The following is an 18,143-nucleotide window of genomic DNA, read 5'->3' on the forward strand; positions in this document are numbered from 1 at the left end:
TTAGTATCAGATCAACCACCTTCATATCACGAAGGGATGAGCTTGTTTCTCCTGATGAGAGCTGTGTCCAGGCTCCTAGTTCGTGTAGATGTCTAACTAAATGCAAATGAACCCAGGCCAGCTGTCTGTGTGTGGCATGCCTCGCCCTCAGACGTGCAATCCATACATTTTATTCATAATTTATAGAAGACTGCATAAGAACCATAAAGAGATAAGGAAGTAAGACATTGCAATAGAGGAAGAAAGGAAGAGGTCAGGCAAATACAGAAAGAGAACTGTAACATGAAGAAAATGGCAATACTGGAAGGTGGATGTGAATGCAGAAGGAATTCAGGATAAATGGCCAGCCACAAGTAAATCCTACACAGGATTCCAATTGTTGACACACAGCATTCCTAGAGAGACAGAGAAAACTGGGGATATTGTAAAAGTGTTAGTTCTTTTGCATAAATGTTACGTTCCAATTAAAGGGTCTTTAATTGCTTCCCTAATTATTAATCCCTCTCTATCCCAATATTTCTAGCTGAAATTTGTCTTGACAACTATGCATTTAGAATCAGAAAGTTTCTCTGTTTTCTAGTTGCTTAATTTTTAAACGCATCTGCGTCTTCACACACTTCGGTAAAACTCCCCTTGGGTGTATTTTGTTCTCGAAATCCCATCATTTCTTGGCAGTGCATCAGTAATAGCTTTGGCCAGTGAGATGCTGACCGGTATCATTTAATTGTCCGCTTGCATTCTGCTCTCTACCTGTGTCTAGCTGCTGTCTTTGTTATGTACTTAGGACATGTGCTCTTTGTTCTGTTTGCACAGCATCCTGCAAAATGGCATCCTAGTCTGTGACTGGGATCTTGTGCACTCTGATAATTGAGGTGATAAACAGCCGTGTCCTTTCTGAGATTGCTATGATGCATAAGAACCATGCTGTACTTGCAAGCTTTTAAGTGCAAAAGTAGCGCCCTGCACGCGGGTACAAGGTAACACCACTCTCTCCTGGTTTTGTATTGGTACCCACGGTGCTCTCCCTTGGCCTCAGGCCAACGGGATGCTTTAGACCAAGACTTCTAAGCAGAAGTTCGTATTCAGTTTATTCCCGTTTGTTTCTTACTGTAAACCACGGCCTGGAGCAATTTCTGTGGCAAGAAGCACAAGACAATCCAGACGCTAGCGCGAGCAACCCCGGGAGATAACAGATGGGCGGCTTTAAGGCAGGAGCCGCGCAGGCCGGCTGCAGTCCCTCTCACTGCCGGTCTGCCCGTCCTGCCCAGCACCGCCTCCCCGCCGGGGCCGCCCCCCGGCGCCGGTACCGCCCCCGCTCCGCCCGCCGCCCCCAGCAGCCCCCGCGTTGCCCCGGCCCCGCCGCCGCCGCTCGCAGCGCCCAAGCCGCCGGCGGAGCGAAGGTTCCGCCGTGCGCGGCCCGCCGGGCGCCGCGGCCTGCGGGCGCCGCTGGTTGGCGACGGGGGGACACGTGAGCGGGGAGGCGGCGGCAGCGGCGGCAGCGGGAGTTTCCCCGACAGCTGGAGGTTGCGGCGGCGGCTCCTCCTCCCCGGGTCCCCGCTAGAGCCCAGAGACCCCCCGCGCTCCTCCTTATTGACAAACGCACAAAGGGCCGCGCCGGGGCCGGGCCGGGACGCGTCTGGAGCCGGCATGGGAGACAAGAAGAGCCCGACCAGGTAGGGGCAGCGGCGGCGCTTTCTCGTTCCCCCGGGCCCTCCGGGAGCGCGGGGCCGGCGGCGATGGCGGCGGGGGCGCCCCGGGGGCGGCGGGGGCGTCGCGGCCGGTGCTGCCCCTGGCGCGCGTGTGTCTCCGCAGGCCGAAGCGGCAGCCGAAACCCTCCTCGGACGAGGGGTACTGGGACTGCAGCGTCTGCACCTTCCGCAACAGCGCCGAGGCCTTCAAGTGCTTGATGTGCGACGTGAGGAAGGGCACCTCCACACGGTGGGTCGCCGGCGGAGCGGGAGCGGGGGCGGCGGGGGAGCGGCTGTGCGGCCGTGACAGGAATTGGGGCCGGGGGAGCCACGGGGGAGCCACGGTGCATCCCCAGGGTGTATCCCCAGGGTGTGAGGGAGGGGCGGCCGTGACAGGAATCGGGTCTCGTTTATCAGGGGTGGGGGCGGGAGCATACAGCCTCCCCCGGCCCGGGGCTCCTCGGTGAACCTGACCCAGCGCTGCGCTGGCGTGTGTAGAAACAGAAATAATAAATACCAGGAAGGGCATAATTGCCTGCACATCCTAACCCTGGAGAGATTGTGCCCCTCTCACGGAGAAGCTAGGGTGTGCCTGCTAAGACACTTAACCTTTTTTTTTTTTTTTATTTTAAATTATTTTTTTTCTATGAGTTTAACTTCGCCTCATACATATCCCCTTTGTTTGATTAGTATTAGTATTATTTTAATTCGCTTTTCATCACAGAACATCACCGTGCAGGTTTCCGAGGGCTAGAGGGGGTGGATTATAACCCTTCAGTGTTTAGGGAGGAATTGTTAGCTGAATTGCACTTTATGGAATTGCCTCCCTGTGTAACTGTGACTTCCCAGGAGGACCTTTTCTCTGTACACCAGTCGCAAAGCTTGCTGTGGATTAACTGGTTCCTGTGCCTGCCGGTGGCCTAAACGTGTGCTTGGGGAATGGAGGCTTTTTACAAACGAGCTTGAGTGCACTTGTAGCCGTGCATGCTAAAGGAGGAGAATGTCGCTCAAGAATCCTTTCTTACCGCCACCATACCTGTGGGTTAATCCCATCAACGAGAGAAGTTTAAATGGCAGTCAAGTTGCAATCCTATCAAAAGCTGCAAGTAAATTATAGATATTGGTCAAAGCAGTGCTGAGTATGACTTGCAATAAATGTTACATGTTTGAAATTTTAAGTGCAAGGTTGGGTCCAATTACTTGACAAAAATGATTATTCTTTATTTCTGGAATTGGTTTCCCTGACTTCTGAAAAACAGAATGGATATTAGAAGGACTTCTCATAACTTCAGTTGTGAATATTAGTTGAATGTTTTGGTTCGTTTGGTTGGTTTTTTTTTTTTTAACAAAGGAAATCAGTAAGGTAAATGTGACGAGAGGGAATTCTATCTGTCACATATATTACGATTACCAGTTATAACAATGGCATTATGTTTATGTCACAGAGAGATGTGTACAGATTGGTAATGTTCAGCAAAATAAGACTGCTGAATTAATGAAAAAGGTCTCCTTAACATCCAGTCAGTTTGATAAGAAAAGTCAATTTAAAATTATGTTTTACTGCATTGGAAACTCAGCTGGATAAAGGCTTTGAAACTTAACAAACAAACAAAAAATTGAACTTCTGAGAAACAAATATTTTCATTGTCTTCTAGTCTCCCTACTTGAATATTTAATATTTTAAATAATTTTGCAACAAAATGTCTTTTTTCTTTCTTCGGTTTCCACTTTCTCCCTGACAGTAACCTGGTATGCCAACTGTAGTTGATTGGTTGATTTTTGTTTCTCTACTTAAAACTCTGTAACAGTGTATCCCTGAGTAGGTTTAGGGGACTCTTTTTTCCCCTAAGGTTTAGATGGATTGCATCTTCATATGATTGCAAAATCCATGTTTTACACATGGCATGAGGTAGATAAAAGTTGAGGTTTTAGGCCAGGCAGCTTTTGTCTGCAGTTTTGATATACGATTTGAGCTAGCAAGTAGACCTTTGTGTCCATGAAGAGAATCATTAGGGTGCCAAAGAAACACAAAAGGCCAGCTGGGTGGTTGTTTTCTGTTTTTTTTTCCCAAGGACCTGGAGTCCAAGTGGCTAAATTATTACGTTGTTAAAGAATTTGTTGTTGTTTCCTATAGGACAGAATGGTTTTCATCAACGTGGGGCAGGACAGCAATACAACCATGTTTCGATGGCACTGAAAATGCATTTTTTATTTATTTCAGTCTTCCATTTTGGAGCTTGATGTTAGATTAAGTTGATGCATCAGCATGGTTGTTGCTGTGCAATAGTTCTTACTTAAAAGCTTTATTTTTTTTTCTGTTTTTTGGGTTTTTTTATTTATTTTTTTTTTACTGATTAGACCTTTGTCTATAAGACATTGTATTTTTTTTTTAAATTGAGAGAAATCTCTTTCTTTGTGTTGAAATGTGTAATACCTGATTCCACATGTTAAACTTCACTAAATGTGACCAGATTTGCAGGTGGGAAAACAGGAAATTGTATTGAAGCTAAGTAGGTTTGAAGGCCTCTGGAAATCAGGTGCAAAGTTGATTAAAACTTTTTTTTTTAATTATTCACATTTACCTCTGCAGAAGTATTTTCAGATACAGGTAGAGTTTGTTTTCACTGTTGAATAATTTCTTCTCTCTGAAAGAGTTATCTTTTGTGCTAGAGGCTAGAAGTGGATTTTGTTCTTTAGTTACTGATAGAATTGTTAAGATTACTGCAAATAAATTTTGCAATTTCTTTATTATATTTTATTTCTAGACTGAATTTTCAAAGCAGGTTAGATTATGGAGTTAAGTCAACTTTTTTGTCTATGGCAGTATTGCATTGAGTGGTTAAACTGGGCTGTCCTTGGAGGGTGATGTCCCGAGGGAAATCCTGGATGCTTCAGGAAATGTGTAACTGATTCCCAAGGTGGCACTCTTTGGTTTAGTACTAAAGCAGTGCCCCAGCATGGTGCCAGTTACATGTGCTACAAGTCAGATGTGAAACGAAGATCCTATCTGCTAGATGGAGATCCCTCTACCTCTTACTCTACAGCTATTGTCAGATGTTAGCTTGGTAATGTCACTGACCCTGTACACATGACTTTAGTATTTACTCTCTAACCTAAGTTATTTTTTTTTGTTCCTTGGGTACTGAGAAATTCATATGTTCCTCTTCATAGGAGACTGCACTGTGTGTAGTAATTTTCTACATGTGACCTCTAAGGTGTCTTGAAAATTTTTAAGATGAAAGATGTATATAAATGTAAGGAACATAGATAGGACTGTAATAATTACTCCTTTCTTGAACAAATCCCCTGCTGAAGTTAATTAGAAGCACAAGTAAGGAGTACTGAATAAAACCCTAATGTACTCTGTTATAGAGGGAACTGGTGGCGACCTATATATTTAGGTTGCCTAATAGTTTCCATTATAAAGAAATTGTATGACCTTTTTGAGAAGGTTTCTTGTTTGCAAAAGCTATTGTAGTTTGGCAAGAGGATAAGTTCTTGGGCTAAATTAGTGGTTTGATTTCCTTGCCCCATGAAATTGTTTCAGTTTTGCTGAGACTAAATCACTTGAAAATGTTCATTTCCCCTCTGTCACTCATGCTGTACAGAAAAGTCTTTGCTAGAACATTGAAAAAGCCCAGACTGGAACTGTGTAAAAGCAACAGAGGCAATGATGGTATGCTGAAAACATGGAAGAGAATTTTGTGGCTCCTGGAGAGGTTATAATGGGCTTGTTAAATTTGGTTTGATTCTCACAATTACTGCTTTGTCAAAAGAAAGTTGTCTCCATTGGCAATTTCTTTCTTTCCTTCTGTTCTTCATGGCACTGTCTGAATCAGGAGCATACCAATACTGGCTGACCTTCAAGAATTGGGCTGGATCCTTGGACAGACCTTATTGGAGCGAGTATTTGCTCCCAGTTTGTCTGTCCTTCAATAGATGTTTGGATTTTGCTTTCTGTGCCAGCTAACACCATTAGTCACTGTAATTTAGATGTGTTGTAAAGCTGAAGATTAAGAGTTTGTGTTTCTGGGAAGAAGTACACAAGAGGTTTGGCATTCCCTCTAAAGGAGTGTGTGTTTCCTACTTTCTGCTGCCTTCTAGGAGGCTGTGTTTACTGCCCTGTTGTCACCTCTCTGCTTTAACTTCCTCAGAGTGTTGTTAATGCTCTTCTTATTCAGTTAGCAGTAGCATCTAGATTTAAAATTACCTGTTGCTTTGCTTTCCTTCATGTGGATTTTATGCATGTGGTCTGATCTCTAGTTGCAGGATCCTGTTCTTTTTTCCACATTGTTACAAAGCACATCTTCTTTCAGTGTGAATGATGAGCATCCAGGGCAGTGTAGTGAGAGCTACAGGAGGAGCTGCAAATACTGGCTTTGTAAACATTGAAGTGCTTGGAATGATATTCTGCTGTGTAAACAAGTGAAAAAAGGATGCAGGGACATGCAGTCAATTTCCCCTTTTCAGACTTGATAACATTCCATTATTCTTAAATTAGAAAAAAGGACCAAATTTCAAAGGATATTTTTACTAACAGTATTCTCTTAGCTAGTAATAAGGGAAGATTTGTTATACAAAGTTATATTTTATGATTGTTATGGTTTTGCTTTATTTTATTTTTTAGAACTATTTTCATTACTTGCTTTGGATTCAATAAAAACTTAATGTTGCCAGTGAATCTGATTCTTAGTGGATGCTGTTCAATTTTTTGTGTGTGTGTGTTTTTTGGGTTTTTTTTTTTGTTTTTTTTTTTTTTGGCTGGGGGAAAGGGAGAATGAAGAAATGAGACAGGTACAAATTACTTCTGTGAAGTTTTGTGGATTTTTCTTTTTTTCTTAACTTGGATTTAGGATGGTTTTTTAAATGGTTCCTATTTGATACACATGTTGAGTGAGCTCTTATATGCACTATAATTTATAAAATAGCCCCTGAAATTTATAGCCAGAATAAGAAGGTAATGTTTAGTCAGGATGAATTTTTGTGGATTTGGGATATATACCTCTTAATGTCCTTTACTGCTGAAGTAGAGATAATATATAACCAGCCAAATGAGGGCATGGCTTCTGTATTCTATGATCTATTGATCTTCATCACTGAATCATTCCTTTTGTCACAGGCTAAGGTATGAAAAGCCCAATTTAAATCCCACCAGATACCTAAGAGTGTGAGATACAAGGAACTGGAATAGAATCTGTACATTTCCTTGGTATTTGGTCTATATTCCTTGACTCTGCCTGAGAGTTTGGCTGTGTAATGTATTTTGTAAGCATATCTGATCATCTCCTAAGTATGAGATACAGGTCTCTACTTGGAACTGCCATGAGTTTGTTTTGTGCCTTGAGACTCATAAATAAAATGTTTAATTTTTTAACTTGGATATCAAGGTCATTTTTCTTCAGAAAACATGGGCAATGTGTTTAGTCATGTACCATCTGGATGTTTATAAGCACAAATCAGTTACATTTAATCAAATCTGGTATTTGTATTTCTGTTGAAATGCATACTGCTGAGGACAGAGAGTTGGTACTTCTCTTGTATATCTGGTTTAGCATATCTGTTTCACAACAGCTTGTTAAGGACTCTTCTGCCTTCCAGAATGCAGCCTCTGTGTGTGCACATGCGCGTGCATGTCAGGGGGAAGGTTGGGAAGGAGAAAAAGAGGAAGAACTGCCTGTCATGCTGATTTTACAAATACGTGACTGACTCAAGCTCAACAGACTCAAGAGCTTTTGTTTGTTACTTGTGGTAGTTTAGAGAAAAAAATATCTGCAGGAATGAAGTGAGTGGAAAAGTCATATAGAGCTTCATAAAAGATGGGTTACATATTACAAATTCTATGGTTTAGTGTTCATATTAAATTATGAAGAAGAGCAAGAATAAATAGTTCTCTTGCTCTGTAGATGGCCATTGAGTAACGTTTCATTCTGTGCTTCCAGTCTTACTTTTAAAAAGAGTTTGTAAAAGTAATCTTTGAAATTGTTTAGGAATTTATTTAGGCATTGTTTTCTCTGAAAAATATAGTGAAACTTGAGAGTTCTGCACACATCAATTTCAATGTTGTTATAAAACAACGAATGAATTTTTATTGATTGGATGGCTCTGTTAGATGTTCCTCATGGGTGTAGCTTGTATGGGTAAGAGAGAATGCGATGGACAGCCAACCAAAAGAAAAATCAAGTCTGTATTTTAGAAAGGAGTAGGGGGAGTGTTGTTAACTTTTTTTTTTAAGGTTAAATCTCACATTAAATCTTCATAATTTTGAACCTGACAGATATTTTAATTAGTTACTCTGAGAAGTTCATAAAAAATTATAATCTACTTGATCCACTGCAGTCTGGTGTCCTTTTATATCTTGGTACTTAAGTAGGGCTTTTTTTCATCTAGTTGTGGGGCCTGCTGTGCTTTGTACTCTTTTTTGGAATTCATAATTTTCATTCTGAGTCACCTTCATGCAGGATTGTTTTGTCAGATCGTTCTCACCACCTCTCAGATTGATTCTTATTCTATTCCTTATACCTTTGTCCAAAGGAAAAATAAAAATATTAAATAGGATGCCTGTGGAATCTCACTGTAAAGGCTGTCTCACAGATACATGTAAATATGTCTACAGCTGGTTGGTTGGAACTATTAAACAAGCAAACCTGAATTTTGAACTTCATTCTGCGCAACTTTGTCCTCATCATAGTTTAACTTAAGTGGGAGAATATATTTTTGACTGTGTTGCATGCAAGTCAAGACTGGCAACATGTATTTCTTTTCTCCTAGTCAGCAGGGCTACTAGTTCATTAAAGGAAGAAACTGTCTTGACACAGAAGACTGTCAAGCCAATTGGACTTATGCTTTAATGCTCCCCATTCTTAAATAATTTCATTCTAGTATCTTTCTGAAATTTGAGTTAGATTGAGATTTTTATTTGCCCATCTTATGATTTTTTTCCTTTTTTTTTTCTTCTGAAGTACTTGATGACTTCTTTCACCTTTCCTGTAGTTCTCTAAACATTTTTTTCTGAGGATGAATTTCATTAGAGACTGTTGACTGCCATAAATAACATTCAGTGGTCTGGTTTTTATTTTTTTTTATTCTAACTTGATCTCATACTCCCTTGTTTAATTTGGTTATATGGAATTAAACTGTTGTGTGGGTACTGAAGCAAAGGAGACTTTATGCTGTCCAGTATTTGCTTTCTTTCCATGATTAAGTACTTTCCTTTGGGGCATAAGTAGTGGGGGTTGTTTTCTGGGGTTTGTTTGGGAGTTTTTGTTTGTTTTTTTGTTTTGTGGTTTTCTGTGCAGTTTTTTGGTTTTTTTTTTTTTGGGTGGAAATGCTATCTTTGTTTTTTTAGTGCCACCAGTGTTCTAAATTCTTATTCTATGCATCTTTTCTAGGGAAAATTGTCTGTCCTAGACTAAAATCTACCAGGATGTGAATAAACACCTAAAATAAGATGAAGTATGTTAAGAGAAGATTAGCTGCTAAAAAGAAAGCTCTTGTATCACTTGTAAAGTGATGAGAATTTGCATTTTCTGCCCCTAATTTTTTATCCAATTTTCCCTTGATTGCTGTGACAGCCCACTATGCCTGTTCCTGTTTAAAACTTGATAGAAATATCTGCACATTTCATCTTGAAAAGTCAGGTTAGGACAGTATGCTTTGCAGAACATTTCCTCTGAGTATCAAATGATGTCGTCTTGCCTCATACAGTCTAGCTACAAGATACTTTTGAAGTAGGCTAGTTAGAACAAAATAACTAAGTGTTCAATTTTTATACTTTTACACAGTAGCTTATCCTGGTTTAAGTAGGACAGAGAGATCCTGAGGATTGTCTGTTCTCTGAAGTGCATTCCACTGGTATGTGGTACACTGATGTAGAGCAGGCTTGAACTTGGAGAGTTCAGCTGCAGAATGTTGTTGGGACGCTTTTGGCTGGCAAACTTTCCATCAAAAGTCAGACTGAAGACTAGAAGATATGACCTTGACATCTGCTACAAGTTTTTTCTTGTTTTCTTAGGAGTTGAGGGGTGGGGAGGAAACAAGCAATTGAAAGTTTTCCCATTCTAACTTACTGAAGATTTGAAACCTATCTTTAAACTTTTCCAAAATGTTTGAACATACTTTCTTTGTACTATATAGCTTTTATGACTGTGCCTAGTAGAAAAAACAAAATGTGTGAATCAGTAGGGGTTTGAAAATTCACTATGGAAATGGAGTTCCCAACTCTAAAAGCTGAAGAATGTTGGTTTGGCACATGCTGTGAAAGGAAAGTTATTTTTTATGGCTATCATTGAAATCTGTGTTTAGGGTCATGCACTAGAAACTCTGTAATTGAATAAGAAGGATAAAAGAGAATGTGGGGACTCATTCTGTAGCATCTTTTTAGGTTAATATACATCTTAATGGAGGACATTATGGAGATTTGATTTTTTTAGGGAAAGTGTGTAGCCTTTTCTCCTACTTAAGATGGACATCTTTGTGGGGCTGACTCTGAATGGAAGAAGTTTCTAGATTGCTGCCAGCTTTTGGGAAGATGGTACCTGCAGTGCAGAGAAAATAAGATGGGTCAGAAGCAAGCTCCTTCAGCAAACAGTTTGATCACAAAACCAGCTGTACCAAATGTTGGCTGTATGCAGTGCAACAATGACTGTGCTGCTGCATTAGTGTGATCCTCATATTTTACCTGTTTTTTTGCACAGGTGCAAGAGGGTTTCAGTTTCTGCAGGAAAGAGACAGAGGAGCAGTGTGAAGGATTGTGGGATTGGCATTTGGAAGAGGTCACTTCCCCATGAATCCTAAGGATCTAGGGGTCTAGGAGACTAACCACTCCTCTTTCTGTAAATACTTTCCCAAACACTGCCTCCTTAGAGGAAATTGAGCTTCCTGACCCCTGCTCATATGTAGCTCATCGTCATCTAGGAAGCATAAATTAGTTGATAGCAATATGTTTCTCAAGATGAATATTTTCAATATAGCTTTCACACTGAGCATCGGTGCACCACAGCCTGTGGCATATGGGGAAGAATTCTAACAACACTATGCAAGAAGTTGGAGCTTTTTAACTGGTTGTTGGAGAAGTAATGTTTGATGGCTGCTTTGAAAACTATCCATGGAGATGAACTTTGTCTTTCTAAAAGTCCTGATACAGATATTTCTTAGAGCAGGCTGTTGTGCACTGTACCAGTTGTCTTCAGGAGACTTGCTGGCCTCAGCTGTTAAATGTCATCTGGAAAATAGGGCATTCCCTTTAAGGGAATGATTAAATAGGGACACTGCCTCAAGGGGTAGTTTTCTGCACATTTTTACACTGACTGATAAAACCATATGGGTCATATGAGTCTATTCTAATTGAATCAGCTTTGATTGAAAGATAGAATTGCTAGAAATGCACTGAATGGATGAATTCCAAGTAAATGATTCATGCTGTAAAACAGCTAAAAATATGAAAGCAGAAATCAGAGCTGTCTGAAAGTTAGAATTCAAATATAAATAGGATGTGTAGAAATTGCATTGCTACTCTGCTATATGCAGATGGATCTATATAATGTTTTCTCATACAGACCACTAGCTCCATTGTTTGCACTGTGGTAATTATTCAGTTGCATTATTTGCAGAGACAGTGAAATGGCCGGTAAACACTCTAGGTTATGACAGAAGTAATGATAATGAGAAAAAATAGTTTTGGATAGCAAAGTGTTGAAGATGCATATAATCATGAACTGCTTCAATGTAGCAATAAACTAGTTTTTCACAAAATAGCTTTGTGTGGTGATTAGTGAGGGCATATTCATGTGACATGGAAAGCTAAACATAGTTTAATCTGATAGTTTTTATTCGGTGAATAGCTTAATAGAGTGCTGATGACTGAGGGAGAGTAAGCTGATCTGTGTCAGAGCCCAAAGACTGCTTCTGCTGCTAGTGATTTAATTTAATTGCTAGCAACTTATACTTGCATTACAAGAACTGGCAGTAAGAAATATTTTTTACTTTTCATAGGACTTAAACTGTTAAAAATCTGGAGTGGCATCATTTGGTGAGCTGCTTGCTTCTGTGTATGAGAAAGTTTGCAAGATCTAACTGGCCACACCATTTGCAATACTACTTAGTATACACAGTGTCCCTGATTATTTCCTGTTCACTTTAAATATTATCACTGATGTGATATTTTAATAATCACTGATGTGAACATTTTTTTTATTTTTTATTTTTTTTAGTAGGAGGTAAGCTGTGGCTAACTGGAACTTGATCTCAAAAACCAGCAATAATAATGGAACAAAGGTTTGTGCTGGGTTTAAAGTGAAGTTGAAAAAACAACTTCCTTTGTTACGGAATGTCGCTTGGCAGAACCTGAAAGCTCTTGTATAAGGTGCTGCAGAAAGGGATTGTGGAGTAGATATGATAGTCAATGAAAAGTTAAATGTAATTTTAAAAAGCAAATTTTCTTATGTTTCAAATCTAGAAGAAAGTGTTAAGCTAGTTGAAAAATTGCCCGATAGAAGAAAATAAAATCTGAAAATGTAGCTACTAGTCTGCAAATATATGCAAGGATATATTAAAAGCTGTTGTGTATTTTGTGCATATAAATGCTTAACAATTCTCTAATTATTTGGGAATTAATGTTTTATATTTGACAAAAATATTGTCTTTACGATTGAATTTTTAAAAATACTGCATGCTTTTAAGTGTTTACTGTCAAGCTAACACTTGAAAATTTCATTGCCTTGAAGTACAAAGAAAGATTAGTAAAAAGGTAGGGAATTTTTTTGCTTGGTTTCTGTGCAGCCAGATTGCCTATGCTTACACCTTAATAGTACAGATTTAAGCATGAACTTGAATGAACAGCCTAAAATGTAACAGTTAAGCTTTTGCATTCTTACTTGGAAGTTTAATAAGACTCTGCCACTCTCTATATGTCAAATTGGGTGTTGACTGCCAGCATTATTACATTAGGACAGCTGCTGCAGTGCCTTAATACATGTATGTGTGTCTTGGTTGTAGTTATTTCTTTCTGTATTATAAAGAATTCAGGTAACAATTTCTTGACTTGTAGGAAATTGTTTTGCATTTTAAGACTTGATAAAATTATGATGCAAAATTTAATTTGGTCCTATTTATTTTATTTAACACTGTCAGTACTATTTCAACATTATATAAATGTAGGCCTCAACCTTCCTACATTTTTTGTGAGTTCCTAGTCCTGAAAAACAATCTTTTTGAAGTTAAGTTCTTCTTAGCTCAAAGGAAGGAAGAGTCAGGTAGCTATGGATGTGCTTAATTTTTAGGTGAATATTTAGGTGAAATTGCTTACATTTTTTTTTGTCCTTAAAACCAGCTACGCTGGGAGGGAAAAGAGACTCTGAAAGGGACATAGATATAAAAATCACTGGTGTCAGTGTTAACTGTTTTGCAGAAAGAATTCTGAAAAAATAAAAACATGCCTGAGGAATTGGGAATGTTAATTACTTGCTTGATATAGTAACTTGTTATCAGTATGTGGGGGTGGGAGAAGGGAGGTAACCTTCAAAAAAACCTGGCTAAAGGGTGGGAGGAAAGTTTATTGACTGCTTAGTAAGTTTTACTTCAAGGTAACGTGTTACTTATTGCAGAAGCTAAACTTGAAATATCTTTCTTTCATTCTGAAGCCACATTTAGATGTTCTGACATCTAAATCTACGTCATCCATCCATCATGGAAAGTCACATTCCAAAGCTGCTGGTTGCAGCCTGTTCTGTGATCTGCTGAGTGAAAAGCTGTCTAAGCTCTATTATGAAGTTAGTTAGATCTTTGCATAATTAATGTCTTTTTGAAAATGCACAGGAAGTTTACTTTTTATACGCTAATATTGCTACAATACTCAACTACAGATGTGCCTTGTAAAAGTTACTGAAGTAAATGCTGTAAGAATTGCTCAAACAATTCATATCTGTTTGAAGGTATTCTAATTAATGTGTTATTCATTCACATATTCATTCCTTAGAAAATCATCTACTTAAAACCACTTCTTCACATCCTTCAATTTGTTTAAAAAGCTGCTTATTGTAAAATCATGCCTTTTTCTATTTTTCTCCCTGTATATATCTGCTTGCTTTCAAGATTAGGAACAACCTTTTATTTTTAAATTAATTGCTCTAGTTACTGTATTAAGAGATACTTGAGAATGTGGACCTTGGAGAAATGAGGACGTGGTGGAGATTTGAGTAGAGACTAGCTAGAATATCATCATATTCATTATGAAGTAGAAAGTATGTGAAGATAATTTCTTGAGATTCCAGTAATGACTGGAAAAATGGACATTAGAGTATTAATGTGGATATCAGATTTCTATTAGCTTCTTGAGACATTAATATTTAGGATAGATGTGAGTGGAAAATGATCTTCAAATAAATTATAAGATATTTAAAGCCTGTACATTTGTACTGTGAGATGACCCAGTGTAGTAATGAGAGAACAGAGTAGAATTTGAATGATTCAACTTCATTCCCAACAAGATTTTAATGCCTTTAACTGTATTCTGTTTCAATTTTAGAAAGACATGTATGAAACAAACGTCAACAAATCAGGATTTTTATCAAGGTTTGGAGTGTTTTCAAGGCATTTCTGAAATCATTACTAGATGAGGGAGTAGCAAAAGCTGCTGGAGGAGGAATACTAGTATATGAATGATGCTGGAATTCCATTTGGAAAAAAATTATAGCTGAGTTAGCTCAGTTAGAAATGCAGGAGCAGATGGAAAGGAGATAGACAAGTCTGCAGGGCATGAATGAGAGAGGGATACGATCATCTCTTCTATTTACAGAAGGTTGCTTTTTAAGCAACTGTCCTTCATAGGCAGTAAATGAAGAGGAAGGTGGGATTCAGGAAAACTTGAATGGTTAGTTGGAGGACCTGATTGACTTTCTCTGAAGCCCAGTGAGTAGTTCTAGGTATTTTTTCCTACAAGCTGTTTGACCTTGTTATTTTATGCTTTGCACAAAGATGCCTAATTGGGAATGCCTGACACTTTGATTTTAGACTTTGTTACATTAATCAGAACTGTAACACGTGTTCTAAATTTAATCCATAATACATCAGCATACCCTTTGTTTACAGTGCAGCTTTTGGAATAATCTTCAAGACTTTCCCAAGAAGACACCATAAAAAAAGTCATGTGGAAACTGTAAAGGCAAAAGCATTTCTTTTTTGTACTGATTCTATTCTATAGCAGCCAGCTTCACAAGTTTGACTATAGGTGACTTATATAAATAGATTTACTACTCATGAGACCTTTTGACTATAGCAATTTTGCTAATTCCTGTAAAACCCTGGAGAATAAAATTCAGGGTGCTAGTTGATTAGGCTATGGGTTTCCAAGGAATGAGTCCTGTCATGCCATGCTGGTGGAACAGAAAGAAGCTGATGTTCAGAAACATGCTGAACTCATTGCCTAAGCCCTGTGCAGTGAGGGCCTAAAAGCAGCAAGAAGTTGATAGAAGATGTGGGAACTTGCATTAGCTTGGAAGCATTTATTCTGTCCTTCTGAATCACCTGAAAGGGAAGAATACTTCAAATATAAAGATTTTTCTTTTTTAAGGAAAGGATTCTATGACCAAGGGTAAGATGAAATCAGTCAGGTTTCTGTTCCAGATATTTCTTCTTTTTCTTGTGGAATAAATCTGCTGTCTTGAACAAAAAGTCAATGTCTCTCTTCAGGGAAGTGAAGTGTAGATAGATGGTACTGCTTAAGGATTAGGGGTACCTTTGAATAAAACCTCTTTAAATCTCTGAAGCCTGATTTGGTTTAGTAGTGGGGTTTTTTTCCTAAGAAGTGGAAAAAAGGATGAAATTAATTTGAAAACTTGAAATTTTTAAATGTATGATAGACCATGTAGAGATTTTACATTAAAAAAGGTGAAAAATTATGAAGAAATAGCACAGGCTTTGTTTTTCTTGGGAGCTGTTTTTTTTATTTTCTGGGAAGGAAAACATGGTAGGAAATAAGATGTCGCTGATCAGTCTTGAACTGTTCTGTTTGATTGACAATTCCAGCTATGTAATAGTTGCCTCTTCTGTTTGATAGTATCATCATGATCATAGAGGTTTTTTCCAATCTAAATGATGCTTTGATTCCATGATATTACTTCTCTCATTGAATCCTGCTGTCATTCCAAAGGTAGTGATTAGTATTTGCTGTAGAAACTTGAGTCCATGAACCCAAAATAAATCAACACCATCTTGGGCAGCTAGGACATACCCTTCTGTATCAGCTTTTTGATAGCTAAGTAGAACTGGACTAGATTATTCTCTAGTTATTGGAGGAAAACTTTGGCAGGTAAGTTGACCAGAGCTCAGTAGCAGACCTAAGTATGAGGCCTAATGTGCTATTTTAAAAGTTTTAGATAAGTTGAGTGTGTCCATAGCTTTAGGAAACAGATAATTCACGACTTCAGACAGGATAAGTCTCTGGCAAGAGCTGTTGGCCTGAATTGAAGCCAGGAGGTGGTTGGACTTGAGAAGAGGAACAGGAAGGAAAAGACTGCATTAAAATGGAAGCTCTGCTTGACTGATATTCTGGGTCTAGCTTTTCTGTTGAAGAGCATCTTTCTGATTGAATGCTGAGGAGACAGCATTTCCTTAATCTAGACCCATTGTGTTTCAATTGGGAAATTGTAATTTTAGTACTTCTGCAGTATTAAAATAGACAAAACAGGAGATAGAACTTCAGGAAAGAATGTGCCTTTAAGTTGCCAATTCATCAGGATGTCTGAAGCCTCTGAACTGCACATTATAGATGCCAATACACTTCCCTCAACAGGTTAGAAAAAGCACTGTGCTTTCAGCAGTTTCACTGGCTTGGCAGCACTGTGTGCTACTTGGCAGTCTTATTTGCTGGCTCTGGCCATGCAGGATATGTGGCACCAATGGACAAATCTTACTCCTAACTTTACATGCAGGGTACCTCATGCTAACGTAGACTCTCTTCAGAAATAGGTATGTTTGGGGTTGGTTTATGGAAAAACTGTCACAGTTGGCCCCGTCATGTTCCTTGTTTCCAGACTGTAGCAGATGAACCCTAAAGTTCAGGTCTGTCAGCATTGGAGCTTATACTCTGAGAAGTGCAGAAGACGTTAGATGCTTTATGGACTTGTGATGAAGCAGAAGCAGCACTGTGCATATGTAGTTACTGTACTTCTGGTGTATGTGTTGCTCATCAGTATTGTATAGATATTTTTTGTTTATTTTGGTTCTCAAAATGGATCTGTTTTGCTGTAAGGAGACCAAGTTATTTATTGTATCAAATTAGTCAAAATACTGTTAACATAGGTTATTGGTGAATAGTAGGTGAGGGAAATCAAGGAAGCATGTGAGATGTCCAAAATTATTTATGTGCAGGAAGGTATTGTGTTGATCTCTGGGTCATGGGAATAATTCAGGGCAACAGTTCCAGATACCATGTGGTCTCGAGTATTTTTTATCTCTAGGCTTTTAAATTGCTGTGCTATAATTTTTTTTTCTTTAAAGGATGTCAACAATGAAAGCCAGTCCATCCTTCGCAGTATTAAGTGCTTTCTTCCTTTGAGAGTATCAGTACTGAATGAGTGTCTGCACAACAATTGCTAAAGCAAAGACAAGTTTCTGCAGCCTCTATAAATATGCTTCATAAGCCAGCAGCTAGATCAAACCTGATAAGATAAAATGTAGTTACATCCTCCAACAAGAAGATTAGTGTTAAAATGATGGCATCCTTGTTTTTGAGCATTTATGTGAATTTTAGGGAAGACAAAGACTTTATCCATGTATGTTTGTCTTAATGGCTGTTGGCTGTTTAAAGATTGAAAGCGTTAGTTTTCCTAATTTTTTAAAGGAGTCTATGAAGTGCATATCAAGTAGGACCTTGTAAACAACATCGGAATTAGGTAATAAACAAAACTGTAATGAATGAGATTGGAATAGAAGTGTTGGTAGAAGTATGGCTGATATCAACTTAGAAGAAAGGTAACTTCTTCTGAAAAGGAAAACTAGGTAGTAGAGAAGGGGACGTGCAATATTCAGAGATGTGATGTATAGAGATCTCTTGGAAGCTCAGTAAATCAGTCTTTTAGTATGGCTAGAGTGCTTAAACTGTAAAGTTCACCTTTGGAAAGAATTGCTAGCTCTTCTGTAATAGCGTATGCCTTTCTTAGTGTTCTCCTTCAGATGACTAAAGTGGAATTACAAGGTAAAAATACAAAGCTTTTAGGGGCTGGCTAAATAATAGGTCTTGTTTTTACGAACATTTCTGCTTGTAGTTCTGGATTGTTCAGTTGTGGTGGTCCAACAGTGGTCAAGTGATAGAGAAAAAAATGCTTGTAATCTTAATGCAGAAGATTATAGAGCTTCTTTCTAAACATCAGTTAACTCAGGTGCTCTTGAATATTCTTAAAGATTAAATTACTATAAATATCAACAAACGGCAGTGTTAACATCATGTCTACTTAATCTGTA

General features: G+C 38.6%; 1 protein-coding gene across 1 annotated transcript in view; it reads left to right on the forward strand.

Annotated features, from left to right (window-relative positions):
- The first annotated feature begins 1,409 nt into the window (after positions 1-1,409).
- Positions 1,410-18,143, forward strand: part of LOC131591596 (YY1-associated factor 2) — a 31,427-nt gene continuing 14,693 nt past the window's right edge. The window contains exons 1-2 of the mRNA XM_058862436.1: positions 1,410-1,673; positions 1,813-1,938. Of these exons, the coding sequence (XP_058718419.1) occupies positions 1,648-1,673; positions 1,813-1,938 (152 nt within the window). The 5' untranslated portion in view covers positions 1,410-1,647. The remainder of the gene's footprint in view (positions 1,674-1,812; positions 1,939-18,143) is intronic.

This window comes from Poecile atricapillus, chromosome W, assembly GCF_030490865.1.
Source record: "Poecile atricapillus isolate bPoeAtr1 chromosome W, bPoeAtr1.hap1, whole genome shotgun sequence".
Taxonomy (NCBI): Eukaryota; Metazoa; Chordata; class Aves; order Passeriformes; family Paridae; genus Poecile; species Poecile atricapillus.